The sequence below is a fragment of the Palaemon carinicauda genome, chromosome 28 (assembly GCF_036898095.1).
Source record: "Palaemon carinicauda isolate YSFRI2023 chromosome 28, ASM3689809v2, whole genome shotgun sequence".
Classification (NCBI taxonomy): Eukaryota; Metazoa; Arthropoda; class Malacostraca; order Decapoda; family Palaemonidae; genus Palaemon; species Palaemon carinicauda.
Genome location: NC_090752.1, coordinates 59,937,872 through 59,953,837, shown reverse-complemented (window position 1 = coordinate 59,953,837; position 15,966 = coordinate 59,937,872). Strand labels below are relative to the sequence as shown.

The 15,966-nt window shown below is 39.2% G+C and overlaps 1 protein-coding gene across 1 annotated transcript in view; it reads left to right on the top strand.

The window, feature by feature from the left end:
- The window catches only part of LOC137621626 (uncharacterized), a 15,962-nt gene extending 1,401 nt beyond the window's left edge, over positions 1 to 14,561 (top strand). The window contains exons 2-3 of the mRNA XM_068352081.1: positions 3,258 to 3,383; positions 12,814 to 14,561. Coding sequence (XP_068208182.1) covers positions 3,258 to 3,383; positions 12,814 to 12,994 — 307 coding nt within the window. The 3' untranslated portion in view covers positions 12,995 to 14,561. The remainder of the gene's footprint in view (positions 1 to 3,257; positions 3,384 to 12,813) is intronic.
- The last annotated feature ends 1,405 nt before the right edge of the window (positions 14,562 to 15,966 follow it).

The following is a 15,966-nucleotide window of genomic DNA, read 5'->3' as shown; positions in this document are numbered from 1 at the left end:
TATCTCCCTACCCCCCCCTTCCTTTATCCCTTTGAGCGGTCTTTTCATACCCTTTGTTCCAATGCCTTTTGCGTTGTAACCTTTGATCTGGTGAGACGTTCTACATTCAGAGTGCGGTTTCTTTTTTCGTATTTTGCGATGGAGCAAGTTAAAGAAACTTGTAGCGGGTGCAGTATTCCGTACCTAAAAGCAGTAGCTAAATTCCATGGTGATTTTTTTTATTCTTCAGGTAATGTTGAACATTTTCTTAAATCTCACAACGTTATTCCTCAGAGTTTAAAGTGCCCCAAGTGCCGTTCTGTTTTATCTTATAGGCAAGACATTCACGTGTTTTATTGCAATTCTGAATCCATCATTCGTAAAACTAAGAAGAAACGCCGTTGTGGTTATACCGTTACTGCCTATAAAGGTACTTTTTTGGACAAAAGTCGTCTACCCCCATGGAAGATAATATTATGTGCCAACCACTTTTTGCATAAACATTCGGACCATGAGACCCTCATGGATGGTATCGACATATCTTCGAAAACTAGTGTCGTTTGGAGAAGTTTCTGTTCCGAGGTTACCGAATACTTCGACGTTTTCTTCATAAAAGTAAGTCATTCCTCAATAGACATTATACGTGTTTTGTGACCGGGGTACTTCTAGGCAAGGTTAGGTGGGTTTGTTAGGTTCTGTGGTCTTTCTGTACTTTTTATATATTGTGTAACAGTTATATGGAAAAATTATTTAATATACGAATGGAAATATTTATCATTTCTGCCACTAGTAATGACATCGTGTCGTTGGTAGTTCTGTGTACCATTCGTCACCGTTGGTAGTACTGTGAATCAAAGTAAGTCATTCCCCAATACTTATTATATGAGTTTTATGACCGGGGTACTTCTAGGCAAGGTTAGGTGGGTTTGTTAGGTTTTGTGGCCTTTTGGTACTTTTTATTTATTGTTTAATAGTTATATGGACAAATTATTTAATACACGTATGGAAATATTTAGCATTACTGCCTCTAGTAATGTCATTGTGTCGTTGGTAACACTGTACCATTCGTTAACGTTGGTAGTGCTGTCAAACATTGGTAACGTTGAATTAATGTTACCGTCCTCAGTACATATGTAAGGGAAGTTACAACGTTGAAAAAGTTGTTTAAATATTTTAACTTAATATATATGCCAACAGTGTTAATATTTATATGGTACATTTGTATTGTATTACATGGTGTGATTTTCGCACAGGAAATATATGATTTCCTATAGTAGATAACGTGATTTAACAGGTTTTCACATTCATTTCATCCGTAATAACATCAACCAATTCGTCAACTTAAAGTTAGCCGAGTTGGTTGATCTGTTTGTTTGCGATTGAAATGAACATGAAATTCGGTTAAATCACGTTATTTACTATAGGAAATCATATATTTTCTGTGCGAAATCACACCCTGTAATACAATACAAAATTACCAAGGCCTTTGTATATCAGCGGCCAGTTCCTCACACGTTCATTAAAAATGGACATCAAGTAACCTAAACTTTCCCCACTAACCTAACCTACTTACCTAAAGGGGGCAGGGGGCTGCTGACGCCCCCCTGCGACCCCCCTCCTTATTCTAACTTAGACATAATAATACATACAGGTGTCTGCTATCATACATACACCCCTTACCTGGTAGTAAACATTAAAATATTACATTCCTTCATAACCTAATCAAGGACGCTGTCTTTCTCATCATAACGGGCCGAAGAATTCCTCAACCCCACGTTATAACTCAAATCACCTAGGGATCTATGTCCTTACTCACTGTAGGAAGGCAAAGGACAACCTCAGCCAATCAGGGTGGCTTTTAATGTTTAAAGGTCACTCAGGAGTAATGGATCAAGGGACAGGATAATGTTCTAGAGACTGACCATACATGCAAGTTATGGCCTGGGAGAGCCAGTCAATGGTAGCTGATGACTCAGTGGGTTGACCTTTAGTCTCCTCTAGCTCACAAGCCTAGCAAGGTTGCAAATACTGTACTACTGAAAATTATTGGGTTTGAGAGGGGGGACGAACTCTTAATCAACTGAACATGAGTCAGGGACATTTCCTATAGCCTACCAGAATTAAGGTTAGGATTGACCAGTCTAATTGCTAGAGGTACCAGAAATCTTTTTCTTGGAGTCCCAACAAATGTGACATGAATGGGGTTAGGAAATGCCATTATACATGATAATGTACAGTAGCTGGAATTAAAGGTTTAAAAGCTGTATAAGCTGAAGGGAACTTTCAAAGAGCTAAAGTAGGCATGTTCTAGCTTCAAAAACCAGTGGACTGCACCACATGGCCTATGATAGGTTAGGCTAGTATGAATTCAGTTTTCCTTGGTTAATATAATGCCCCAATAACTCCGTAGAGCTCGCGTTAATCTTTAATGATTAATTAGCCCACGTAACTGAAATCATAGGTACTTGTTCATTATTTATGTACTGTTACACTTGGTTCTTAATGAATTTCTCCAAGTTTGGACATTTTCCAGGAATGCAAAAAACTTCAGAAATAAAATATCATCATCCTTCCCCTTGCTCATACTTTTAACTGGGTAGCAGGCATTTCCTGGTAGAGATGAACATTCCTAATGAAGCAGCGATTGTCGATATGAAAATGTGGGTTTGTAACCTCATTGGAACAAACTGCAAAATTGGGAAATGATTAGAATTTTTTCTTGAATACAAACCCGAAGTCTTTTATAACATGCAGTGTCCAGCTTCAAACTGTCTTGCCTTAGTGCTGTTGAAGAACTGACTTATTCCTCAACTATCCTACCACTCCAAGGCACTTCTTTAGAGATTTTTGTGTGGCCATTTCCAAAGATGCTGTGATATCCATATAAAAAATTCCAAGATTTTACTCTAAGAAGAATGCAAGTCACTTTCTAGATTTGCAACTTTACTTTGGGACAACTGATTCCATCCATTTAATCATTTTAGGAATTATGAAGTTAAATGCAATAATCAAACATCATTCAATCAATAATTTGGCAGTCCTAGAGAATTTTTAGCAAAGGATTGATTGTAGAGAATTGTCAAAATTCTTATTCATGGTTTGCATGTAAATTAACCGTGATGTAACGCATTTTGTCTACCCTTGGTCATTTAGAAATAGAAATAAAACAGCACAAATACTTCCAAATTAGCATGCCTTATTGTATTTAGAAGTGTTCTTTTATGTGATAACTTGTTATTTCTCTTATATATTTATTAATTATTATTGAAATTTTGCAGCGGGATACCCCAGTACATATCGTTAACAAATGCCTGCCTGCTTAATTCGTTATCTGGAACAGCTTTATATTTATACTCGAGGCCTCATCTTGCAAAAGCAGCCCCAAAGGAAAGGATTTTATTCTGGTAAGTATTTGAGGTGATTGTTAGTCATTGATATTGTGTAACAATGAAGTAGCTATATATGTAATTTACACATCAACACTAATGATGTAAACGAAGTGTTTTTTTTTTTTTTTTTTTTTTTTTTCATACCACGGACTGATTATGTTCATACCAAAATATTGATCCCTTTTATCACTTCCAAAAGGCTTGATTAGGATTGACAAATATGAAGTTGAATGCAATATTGTAGAATTTACAAAAATAGTCAAAGGTTAGGATATCTCGTAATTGAGGTCCTCAGCCTTATCCATCCAAATCTCCCATTCTTTCTTTATCTCATCCATCTAACTCATTGCTTTATGTAGTAAACAACTTTAGATTGTATTTATGGACAATGAGTGCTTCTCATTGCTATACATTTTTTGTATATTGTGTATAACACCACTTTCACCATACTGTATTTTTAAATATTTAACTTAGCCGGTGAATATATAATAGCTGCAACTCTGTTGCTCGACAGACACATACAATAAAAACTCGCCAGCGATCGCTATACAGGTTGCGGGTGTGCCCACCAGCGCCAACTGTCGGCCAGATACCACTCTCGATGTAAACAAAGACTCAATTTTTTCTCTGTCGACGTGTCGACAAGACGTACTTTTACTCGCTGTAGAACCTGGAGTTTTTCCCATCATATTTGGTGAAGTACTTTAATTTGGTTTGAGCTTTCGCAGTGCAGGTGTTTTATCTTCATCTTAAATCTTGAACTAGTTTTTGGATAGATTTAATTTTTTGATGACAAAGAGAGTATGGACTTACTTTGACTTTTAAATGGCCGACCCTTCCCTTAGACGGAAGTGTGTTTAGGCTTTTAGCAATTATCTTATCACGTTATAAATTAATTATAGATTTTCCTCTATATATTTTATATCTCACCGCCTTTATTAGGCCTCTTCGATTAACTTTCCATTTATAATAAACATAAAAATAAATTTTAATGATTTGTTTATATGCGACCTTCCTGAGAGTAGGCGGTCCTAACTTGGAAACTGAAGTTAAACAACGTTGAGCCCTTTCAATCGTAAATAGCTTTTAAAGAGCTAATGATTTAAAACTTTTTAAATGAATATTTTTTAATAGATATTTTATGAAAGATTTTCTTTGAATAGTCTTCGTACTGTTTCAAAGATGAACTAACGTTTAGTTTATTTATGCTACGCAGTTTGCGCTCTATCGTTACGATAGAGAGAGAGAGTATCACGGTTTCACTTTGCAGAAAGAGTAAATCAATTCTGACGTTTTGTTCATTCTTCTTTCAAAGCTTAAATGTTTTAAATTATATTTTAAAGGAACTTTTTAATTGAAAAACCTTTCAGTTTTTTTCCTTTGGTCAAATAACATGTTTTTTTGACGAAACGTAAGTGGGCTCTTCTCTTAGGTGCGTAATCAAGAGAGAGAGAGAGAGAGATAGAGACGGAGGGAGAGAGAGGGGAGAAAACGTTCCGTTCAAGCGGGTAACGTTGTTCTCGAGTTACTCTCGTCCCTAGTCTCTGTACGGGGAGAAAGGATAAAACGTTTTTAGTTTTTTATTCTCGTCCCCAGGCAATGTACGGTGAGAGATTGAAAACGTAGTTTTGAATGAACTAGTGTTTAGTCTCTTCCCACATCCACTGAATTTTTTATCTTAAAATATGTTTACTGTTTTTTGCTGGTATTAATGTGCTTGCATTATACAACTGATTTCGCTATTACTACCTTTTGATGAGGTTAGAATTGCGTGCTTCAGGTAGAAATCAGTAAAAGTTTTGATTTCAGTGAAATAAGTGTTAAACAGAAAATCGTAGTGATAAAGTGATATTGCGCAAAGTGTTATCAGTGTTGCGACCGAGGGTTCGTCTGTTCGTGCCTGTCGTTCGCCTAGTCCGGGACCTCTTGCAAGCTCCCAAGCCCAGGGGAGAAGTAATGTCGTACGACTTATGGGTTCGAGAGGCCTTGATCAGCGAACAGACGTTCCCTCTATGGTATCGGGTGTATCTTACCAAGATCACCCCTACCATAAGGCGAGAGAGACGTTTTTCTCCTCGTCATCCGAAGGCTTTTCGCATAAGAAACCTGAAACAAGGTTTCGAGGCCCTTAAGCGAAAGTCAGTCCTTTCAGGACAGGTCCAGCGTCCTGGTTGTAGCCATTAGGACAGCTCTGACCCTATGCAGTCATCGGAAGACTGCTCGCCGCCTAACAAAAGCGTAACACAGACTCCGAGAGTCTTTTTGTTGGCAAGGTTTTGCGGTCACAGACGTTACCCTCGTCTCTTACCGCAACCTTTTCCGTTGATCCTAAATGAGTTGTACGGCAAGACATGCAGAATAAGCTTGCCTCCCTTATGGAAGACTATTCTGCCGATTAGTCCGTTGAGCCTAGCCGTTTATCTCATCGAGATCCTGGCTTTCAGCCAACCTAACGTTCCTTTGTGCGTCCTGTTGACGTTGGCGTAGCTAAGTCACGTCAGTCAGGTTGTTTAGAACCACACTCGATGCGGTCTCGTGTGGATTTTCAGCCACATTTGGACGTTAGGCCACTTGCTGATGCTCCTGTTGACGTTCAGGACGTTCGCTAACAATCGGAGTTGACTTGTTTTGACGCTGTGCGTCAACCTCCGCATTCTAGAGTTGTTTTGACTGCTCAGTCCAGGCGGTCAAAGCAGTCTCGAGTGGACGCTGTGCGTCCTAACGCACCTGTTGTTGTTGACAGTTCACAGACTGTCAAGCAGTTACATGACGTTGCGTCCTGGTCTCTCGCACCTGTTGTTGTTGACAGTTCACAGACTGTCAAGCAGTTACATGACGTTGCGTCCTGGTCCGCTACTAATGCACCAGTGCGTGTGGACTCTGCTTGTAAAGCATTGCCACCACAGTAGTTCTCTCCCTTGCTTGAGACTCAGCTATTATCGGACAAGGTTCCTTTAGATGAGGAAGTTGCTGTTCCCCCTCCTACTGATATTCCCTTGAGGACTCTGTCAGACGGAGAGGAGCCTAAAGCTGCTTAGCCCTCTATGGACTTTAAATAAATCATGCTGATTTTTAAGGATCTTTGTCCGGATCTTTTTGTAACTGCTGCTCCTCGTTCGCCTAAACGTCAGAGCTTACACTAGGCCTAGCTACTTCGAAGCTGTTGTTTTATAAGCTAGTGCTCTCTCGCTCTCCTAGAGAGCTTTACGTTTGCTAGGCGACTGGTTTATCACCAGGAGGAGTTTGGGGGAGACAGCCTTTGCTTTCCCTTCTTTTAAACTGGCTTATAGAGCGAGAGTCTGATATGACACGAGAGAAGTTCTCGGCTTGGGAGTTCCTGCCTCTGCCCAGATAGACTTCTCAAATCTCGTAGACTCTCCCTGGCGCCTGGCCAGGAGACGCTCCTAGATTTTACAGGTCAACTTCACAGCTGTTTTCGAGCCTTTGAAGTTTTGCTGTACAATTATGTCATGCATAAACAAGGCTTTCAGGGATGGCTCCAATGATCTGACAGCCACGTTCTCTGCAGGGACAAGTCCCTCAGGGATGGCTCCATGATTTGGCAGCCATGTTCACTGCAGGAGTACGTAAGAGGCAAGTGCGCTCAATGTATTCATTGTCAAGACAAACTTCACGATGAAGTCTACCAGGCTGTCTTGACAGCATTTATGGAAGGCGACTGGATGGTCTCTCTCGACCTTCAGGAGGCATACTTCCACATTCCTATACACTCGGATTCCCAACCGTTTCTGAGGTTTGTTTACAGGAATGTGGGGTACCAGTTTCGAGCTATCGGAGATCAGAGCCTCCCTGTACTTGGACGACTGGCTTCTCAGAGCCTCTTCCAGTCATCGCTGTCTGAAGGATCTCAATTGGACTCTAGATCTGACCAAGGAATTGGGACTCCTAGTCAATTTGGAAAAGTCACAGCTGGTCCCATCCCAAACTATTCTGTATTTAGGGATGGAGATTCACAGTCAAGTTTTTCGGGCTTTTCCGTCGGCCCCCAGAATAGATCAAGCCCTGCTCTCCATCCAGAAGATGCTGAAGAAAGAACGCTGCTCAGTCAGGCTGTGGATGAGTCTGGTAGGGACGCTGTCATCCCTGGAGCAATTTGTCTCGCTAGGAAGGCTACACCTCCGTCCTCTTCAATTCCATCTGGCTTTTCACTGGAAAAAGGACAAGACGCTAGAGGCGGTCTCGATCCCGATTTCCGAAAAGATAAAGTCTTGTCTGACTTGGTGGAAGGACAATATCAGCCTACGAGAGGGTCTTCCCCTGGCAGTTCAGATACCCAACCACGTTCTCTTCTCGGACGCATCGGACTTGGGCTGGGGCGCGACGCTGGACGGTCGGGAATGCTCAGGTCTGTGGAACTCGAGTCAGAGGAGCATGCATATCAACAGCAAGGAGCTTTTGGCGGTTCATCTGGCCTTGATAAGCTTCGAGATTCTCCTTCGAGGCAAGGTGGTGGAGGTAAACTCGGACAACACCACGGCCTTGGCGTACATTTCCAAACAGGGAGGTACCCACTCACTGACTTTGTACGAGATCACAAGGGACCTGCTCATCTGGTCAAAAGATCGAGGCATCTCCCTAGTAACGAGGTTCATCCAGGGCGACTTGAACGTCCTAGCAGATTGTCTCAGTCGGAAAGGTCAAGTAATTCCAACCGAATGGACCCTCCACAAGGATGTGTGCAAGAGACTTTAGACGACTTGGGGTCAACCCACCATAGATCTCTTTGCAACCTCGCTGACCAAGAGGCTTCCAATCTATTGCTCTCCAGTCCCGGACCCAGCAGCAATACATATAGATGCCTTCCTCCTAGATTGGTCACATCTAGATCTTTACGCATTCCCACCATTCTAGATTGTCAACAAGGTACTGCAGAAATTCGCCTCTCACGAAGGGACAAGGTTGACGTTAGTTGCTCCCCTCTGGCCCGCGAGAGAATGGTTCACCGAGGTACTTCGATGGCTAGTAGACGTTCCCAGAAGTCTTCCTCTAAGAGTAGACCTTCTACGTCAACCACACGTAAAGAAGGTACACCAAAGCCTCCACGCTCTTCTTCTGACTGCCTTCAGACTATCGAAAGACTCTCGAGAGCTAGAGGCTTTTCGAAGGAGGCAGCCAGTGCGATTGCTAGAGCAAGGAGAGCGTCTACCATTAGAGTCTACCAATCGAAGTGGGAAGTCTTCCGAGACTGGTGCAAGTCAGTTTCCGTATCCTCGACCAGTACCTCTGTAGCCCAAATAGCTGATTTTCTCTTATACCTGAGAAAAGTACGATCCCTTTCAGCTCCTACTATCAAGGGCTCCAGAAGCATGTTGGCCTCGGTCTTCCGGCATAGAGGCTTAGATCTTTCCAACAATAAAGATCTGCAAGACCTCCTTAAGTCTTTCGAGACCTCTAAGGAGCGTCGTTTGGCTACTCCTGGGTGGAATTTAGACGTGGTCCTAAGATTCCTCATGTCAGACTGGTTTGAGCCTTTACAGTCAGCCTCCCTGAAAGATCTCACTCTTAAGACTCTTTTCCTGGTATGCTTAGCCTCGGCTAAAAGAGTCAGTGAGCTTCATGCCTTCAGCAAGAACATCGGGTTTTCGTCAGAAAAAGCTACTTGTTCTCTGCAACTTGGTTTCCTAGCCAAAAATGAGCTACCTTCTCGTCCTTGGCCTAAATCTTTCGATATTCCTAGCTTATCGGAGATCGTAGGCAATGAACTAGTAAGAGTCTTATGCCCTGTTAGAGCTCTTAAGTTTTACTTAGCTCGTACTAAACCTTTACGAGGCCAATCTGAAACGTTATGGTGTTCGGTTAAGAAACCATCCTTGCCTATGTCAAAGAATGGTTTGTCATATTTTATCAGATTGTTAATACGAGAAGCACATTCACACTTGAGTGAGGAAGACCGATCTTTGCTTAAGGTTAAGACGCACGAGGTTAGAGCTGTAGCAACTTCCGTGGCCTTTAAGCAAAATAGATCTCTGCAAAGTATCATGGACGCAACCTATTGGAGAAGCAAGTCAGTGTTCGCGTCATTTTACTTGAAAGATGTCCAGTCTCTTTACGAGAACTGCTACACACTGTGACAATTCGTAGCAGCGAGTGCAGTAGTGGGTGAGGGCTCAACCACTACAATTCCCTAATTCCATACCCTTTTAATCTGTCTCTTGAAATGTTTTAATGTTGTTTTTATGGGTTGTCCGGAAGGCTAAGAAGCCTTTCGCATCCTGGTTGATTTGGCGGGTGGTCAAAGTCATTTCTTGAGAGCGCCCAGATTAGGGGTTTGATGAGGTCCTGTTGTATGGGTTGCAACCCTTGATACTTCAGCTCCTGGGGGTCTGTCAGCATCCTAAGAGGATCGCTGGGCTCCGTAAGGAAGACGTACTTACAAGGCAGAGTAATCGTCTAAGTCGACTTCCTTACCAGGTACCTATTTATTTTGGTTTTGTTATATTGATAACTGCCAAAATGAAATAAAAAACTCTTAGCTTATACGATGTAAACATATTTAACTCTGGTCTCTACCCACCTCCTTGGGTGTGAATCAGCTATTATATATTCACCGGCTAAGTTAAATATTTAAAAATGATATTATAATTATAAAATAAATTTTTGAATATACTTACCCGGTGAATATATAAATTAAACGACCCTCCCTTCCTCCCCAATAGAGACGCAGTGGGATGAGAAGAAATTGAGTCTTTGTTTACATCGAGAGTGGTATCTGGCCGACAGTTGGCGCTGGTGGGCACACCCGCAACCTGTATAGCGATCGCTGGCGAGTTTTTATTGTATGTGTCTGTCGAGCAACAGAGTTGCAGCTATTATATATTCACCGGGTAAGTATTTTCAAAAATTTATTTTATAATTAAGATATCATTTTTTAGATCTGATATCATAATTAGGGAAGCAATATTTGTCAGTGATGTGTTTGTTGACTTGTGGCTTCCAGATTGCAAAAAGTACAGGCAGTCCATTTTGTTCAACCAGCTAGGGTTCTTTGTTTGTTTCTGGAATGAATTGACGGCTTTTAATTCATGTGTTCCATCTGCTTTATGACACTTTTTCTGTTTATATTGTGTTTAATCTTAGTATGCCCTTATGTTTATACTATACTATACCTGTAGTAGTATATAAAGTGTCACTTCTTCAAATGCAAGTCACTGTGGGATGAATCCCAAAAAGCCTCTTCAGTCAAGGTTCATTGAGGATATTAAAGAAGGGGAAAGAAATCAATGGTGCTGAACCTTTTATGCAACACCAGACTTGAATCCCACAATTGTCGGGGGGTTGCGACAGTTACTGTTGTTGGTTGGCCATGGCAACAGCCGCCCGTTGAGATACTACCGCTAGAGATTTATGGGGTCCCTTTGACTGGCTAGACAGTACTACATTGGATCCTTCTCTCTGGTTACGGTTCTTTCCCTTTGCCTACACAGACACCGAATAGTCTGGCCTATTCTTTACAGATTCTCCTCTGTCCTCATACACCTGACAATACTGAGATTACCAAACAAATCTTCTCTCAAGGGGTTAACTACTGCACTGTAATTGTGCAGTGGCTATACTTTCCTCTTGGTAAGGGTAGAAGAGACTCTTTAGCTATGGTAAGCAGCTTGTCTAGGAGAAGGACACTCCAAAATCAAACCATTGTTCTCTAGTCTTGGGTAGTGCCACAGCCTCTGTACCATGGTCTTCCACTGTCTTCGGTTAGAGTAAACTCGGGCACACTGTTCCATCTAGTTTCTCTTCCTCATGTTTTGTTAAAGTTTTTATACAGGTAGTTTATATAGGAAATATTTATTTTAATGTTGTTACTGTTCTTAAAATATTTTTGTCCTTGTTTACTTTCCTCACTGGGCTATTTTCCCTGTTGCATCCCCTTGGCTTATAGCATCCTGCTTTTCCAACTAGGGTTGTAGCTTAGCAATTAATAATGATAATAATACTGAATGTTGAAAGCTCAGATATTCGTGGAGCTAGTTTTGGAAGTGGTGGCCCAGTGGGTTTTACAAGGTCGCTTGAGTAGAGGATGGGCTCTGATCAAACGCAACAGAATAATTGCCAAAAAGAGAGCAAGGCAGCATTGATGTGGAGACAACCAGAATGAAGGTGATGTAGGTGCTTGTTTAATAGTCAGAGGAATGTCCTTAGACTCAGCTTATCAAAGTCGGGATAGAAGTGAAGACACAAATGTAAGAGCAGTGAGGTTTTATATCTCTTAGAACATATGAAATAATGCAGTACTGTACTGCATTTCTAATCTTTTAAAAACAGTTTAAGGAATTTGATTTACTGCTATGTTATATCTCCAAGAGCAGTTTGTTGTAACATATACTGTACATAAAAGAATTTGGATAGAGGGAAAGAATTAGACATTTTAAAAAAATATAATCAAAGTATTGAATTTGGACAGTAATTATGTAAAAAAAAGAATTTAAAGCTATATCTCAGAGGCATTGCATGAGGTTTAGTTATGAAATACACTGTATCTATTTGGTTAATCTTCCAAATGTGAATCAATAAATGAGCAAAGATCAATTTTAGATTTAGTACTAAATAGCAGGAAGGTAGAGGAAATATAGAGGGTTGAAAACATCAGGTAAATCATGAATAGGATTGAAAACAAATTGGAGGTGTGGTCATGGAAAAAGAAAAGTAGTTGGTAAAAGAATGAATTCTTGAGAGGGGTAAGTAAAGTAAGCAGATATTCTAGTTTACTTTTAAAAGACCCCAATTCATATCGCTTAACCTCTCCAGGATAGGTCCGAAGGATTTTACTGTATATGGAATCAGAGTTGAGTTCTTGGTTCTGCCTTTGTTATGATTGTTCTCCTAAGGCTCTTTTGGTGCCAGCGCTGTGAACTCCATTGGTTGGAGTATTACCATGGAAGCCCTGACTTGATTCTAGGGAATAGTCTCAACTTCGACAAAGGCAGTACGGCCTGGCCAAGCCATTGTTATTGCCGTTAACTGATACTTACTTACTTTTACTTTGATGGCTGCTTTTCCAGTCCCATACAGCAGGGGAACCCCACTCTCTACAGGACCTCCACTGTCGTTTTACCTTGTTTGTTCAGAGTATTTAACGTTTCATATCGCGTATTGTTCATTTAATGATCAATCGTCACTGTCAAGAGACTCATGAAATAAGAAAGTCTTCAGTTTCCTCTTGAAAGCCTTAATGTCTTCAATCATTAGATTACATTATTAATTTACTGGAGGGATAAGTCTATTGGAAGGGAATAAAACAGGAAATTTTTCAGTTTTATGGGTAAATGTTGATATAACGAAGTTTTCAGAGATATACAATATGAACATCAGAGGAAGGTATTTGTAAAATGATGTCTTGTGCTCCTTTTTAATTGTTGAAAATTTGTGATATATCAAAACAAAAAAATCTTGGTCATATTTTGAAGGGTTCTTTCCTTTATTTCAGTGCCTTTGGGAGTGCCATTTTCAATCTGGGATCCATGCTAGCTTGGGCTTTAGGCAGCACTGTAGCTCCAGGGTCTCCCACCCTCCGTTTCGCGATGGGAATCGGAGGAGCAGTCGGGATACTGTACGTTGGAAAAAGATATGTAGATTACGTAGACTCCCAAGTTAAAATCAAAGAATAAGTAATATTAGTCTTGTAAATTTAAAGTAAACTTTTTTGTAAATATGGTCAAATATTTTTATGACATAGTAATGGTTACTTATTAAGGAATGCACAATTAGAAGTACCATTTGTAATTAAATACTAGAAGATATACTAGATAGGCATTCAATGTAGTGTCGCGAATGTAGCTAGCTTTTTCAAAGTAAGTCACCTTATTTATAGTATGGATGACTTCATTAATGTTCAAGTAAACTTGATAGCCTATAATGTGCTTCCAACATGTCCAAAGCACACATTTTGTACTCAAAAAACAAACATGTAATTGTTACCTATAATTTTTTTTTTTAAGTTTGATTTGTAAGATAGCTTTGCTGTATAAGACTGGAATGTTGAAATGTAAATATAAAAATCTCATGTATAACTCAGATGATTATATCCTAACCTTGGTCTTACAATGTTTATAAGATGACGGACATAATGTTTGGTGATATCACTAAGCTTCGTATGAAACTTGACTTTCCATCTTGGTACGTGTATCATTGTTATTAAGTTTTAATACCTTATGGATGGTCAAAACATCTACAGTATTAGAAAGATCTTACGCCAAAGGAACGAAACAATAAAGCTAAATCTTATATGGGACAACATTTTGCAAATATTTTGGAAATATGAATATTGTGAGTACAGTTTTATATCTAAAGATACTGCAACTTACCTCTGCTTATTATGTTATTTGAAATGCAAACCGTTCACATATTAAAATAAACAGCCACCATAAGCACTTCTATTTTAGGAATATTAATTTTACTATCTTGTAAAATTATATATGAATAAGTCGAGTATCAGGTAGTGTTTGATTTAGTCCTCATCTTGGTAGGATGACACCGATTATTATGCGATTCCAATTTCAAGGGAGTCTTTACAGTCACTTGGAAATACTGTAGAATTTTTTTGTACAGATAGGTTCTTGCTGATGTTAATTTGGTGCATCTATAATCATATGCTCTACTTATTATCATTGACTGGTTGTGTGTTTGGTTTATTTTCTGTTCTGATGACATGCATAGTAATTTTAGAAGTTTAGGTTCTGTGGAACAATGTAGCATTTAAGGTAGATAGAATAGTCAATTGTGTTTTCTTAAGTTGCACATACTTTGTGATATTTCATCACATAGTAATTGCCCTTGTAGAGTCACCTGAATGATTTGGATGTGAGAATGTAGGACATTGAATCTCTCGGCTAAGTCTTTAAAATTTGATGTGCTCGAATTCAGTATGATTTGCATTTTGATTTTGCAAAGGAGTTTTTATTACATACAATTCTCAAGTTGTACCAGAATGTAGGTGAAACGTAATCGAGCGCAGTATAAGAAATATCGTTTTACATACTTCTGTCACCATATTTTATTTGATGTTTTTCTCTTGGATAAATATGAATATTTGTTCTCATATGTTTAGATATGATGAATATATTTAAATAGTACACATAAACACCATTTATTGATACCTATTTGAGTCAAGAACAAGTCTGTGATCATTGGCATGTATTATTAATACAGAAAATTCTTTTGATGTACAGAAGTACTGAAATGGAAGCTTTTCATTTTCCTTTTTATTTTTAAATAATTTATATTATTATTGATAAGTAGTGTAACCAGACCCATGGTTTTTTTTAGAGCAAAAGTAGACTAATCATCACAGTATAAATACTTTTTGAAGTCCATGTGTAAACAGTATAAATACTTTTTTGAGGTCCATGTGTAAACAGTATAAATACTTTTTTGAGGTCCATGTCTAGACAGTATAAATACTTTTTGAAGTCCATATCTAGACAGTATAAATACTTTTTGAAGTCCATATCTAGACAGTATAAATACTTTTTAAGGTCCATGTCTAGACAGTATAAATACATTTTGAAGTCCATGTCTAAACAGGATAAATACCTTGTGAGGTCCATGTCCAGAGAGTATGAATACTTTTTGAAGTCCTTGTCTTAACAGTATAAATGCTTTTTAAGGTCCATGTCTAGACAGTATAAATACATTTTGAAATCCATGTCTAAACAGGATAAATACTTTTTGAGGTCCATGTCCAGAGAGTATAAATACATTTTGAAATCCATGTCTAAACAGGATAAATGCTTTTTGAGGTCCATGTCTAGACAGTATAAATACTTTTTGAAGTCCATGTTTAGATAGACTGGTGAAAGAGAAGTGAAATTTGGAGGTAAATTTGGACAACTAGTGGTGAAAAGATTGGAGGGATTGGATGAAAATTAAAAGGCTAAAAGCTTTATAGCCAGTGACTGAAACCAGAATGTCGACCAAAGAGAGAGTCAAGTGTTGAATAGAATTTCAAACAAGGGATAAAAAGTCTTTTACAGTACATAATATCCTCGGAGCAATTTAGCTTTGAATAGAGCATTTTGTCTGAGCCCTAGTAGCAACTCTGCTAAGAACATTAGAAAATCATACTATCATACCAAGAAATATTTAATTCATTACAAACCCAAGGCCATGGCAGGTATTATTGCATGCAACAAACTGTAATGAAGAGTCTAGACTGTGGCTTAAATTCCTGTTAAATTTTTTTACTATCTGATGGAATACTTTGGATACTTAGCGTCTAAAACGAAACGAAATTACAACATGGAAGCAAACTAATCAGTCTAAGTATGGGGAGTAGTGCTGTGAGGTGCACCTCATGTAGTGCACTGTAGGAATTAATTAAAGGTTTTTGCAGCATCCCTTCTGCCTCCAACTAACTCAGTTTTTACCCTTCGGCTTAATTCCATTCCTACTTCCCTATTTCCATCTAGTTCTCTAACCTCTATGAACATTTACCTCATAATGTAAGTTCAGGTCTTTTCCCCTATTGCACCTCAGCATTGAATGACCACCTCGGCTAAAAAGCCAAATTGTATTCAAAGAATCGTGGTCTGTGTGTTTTGTCTTACTCGAGAGTTCAAACTACTGTATAATAACATCTTGG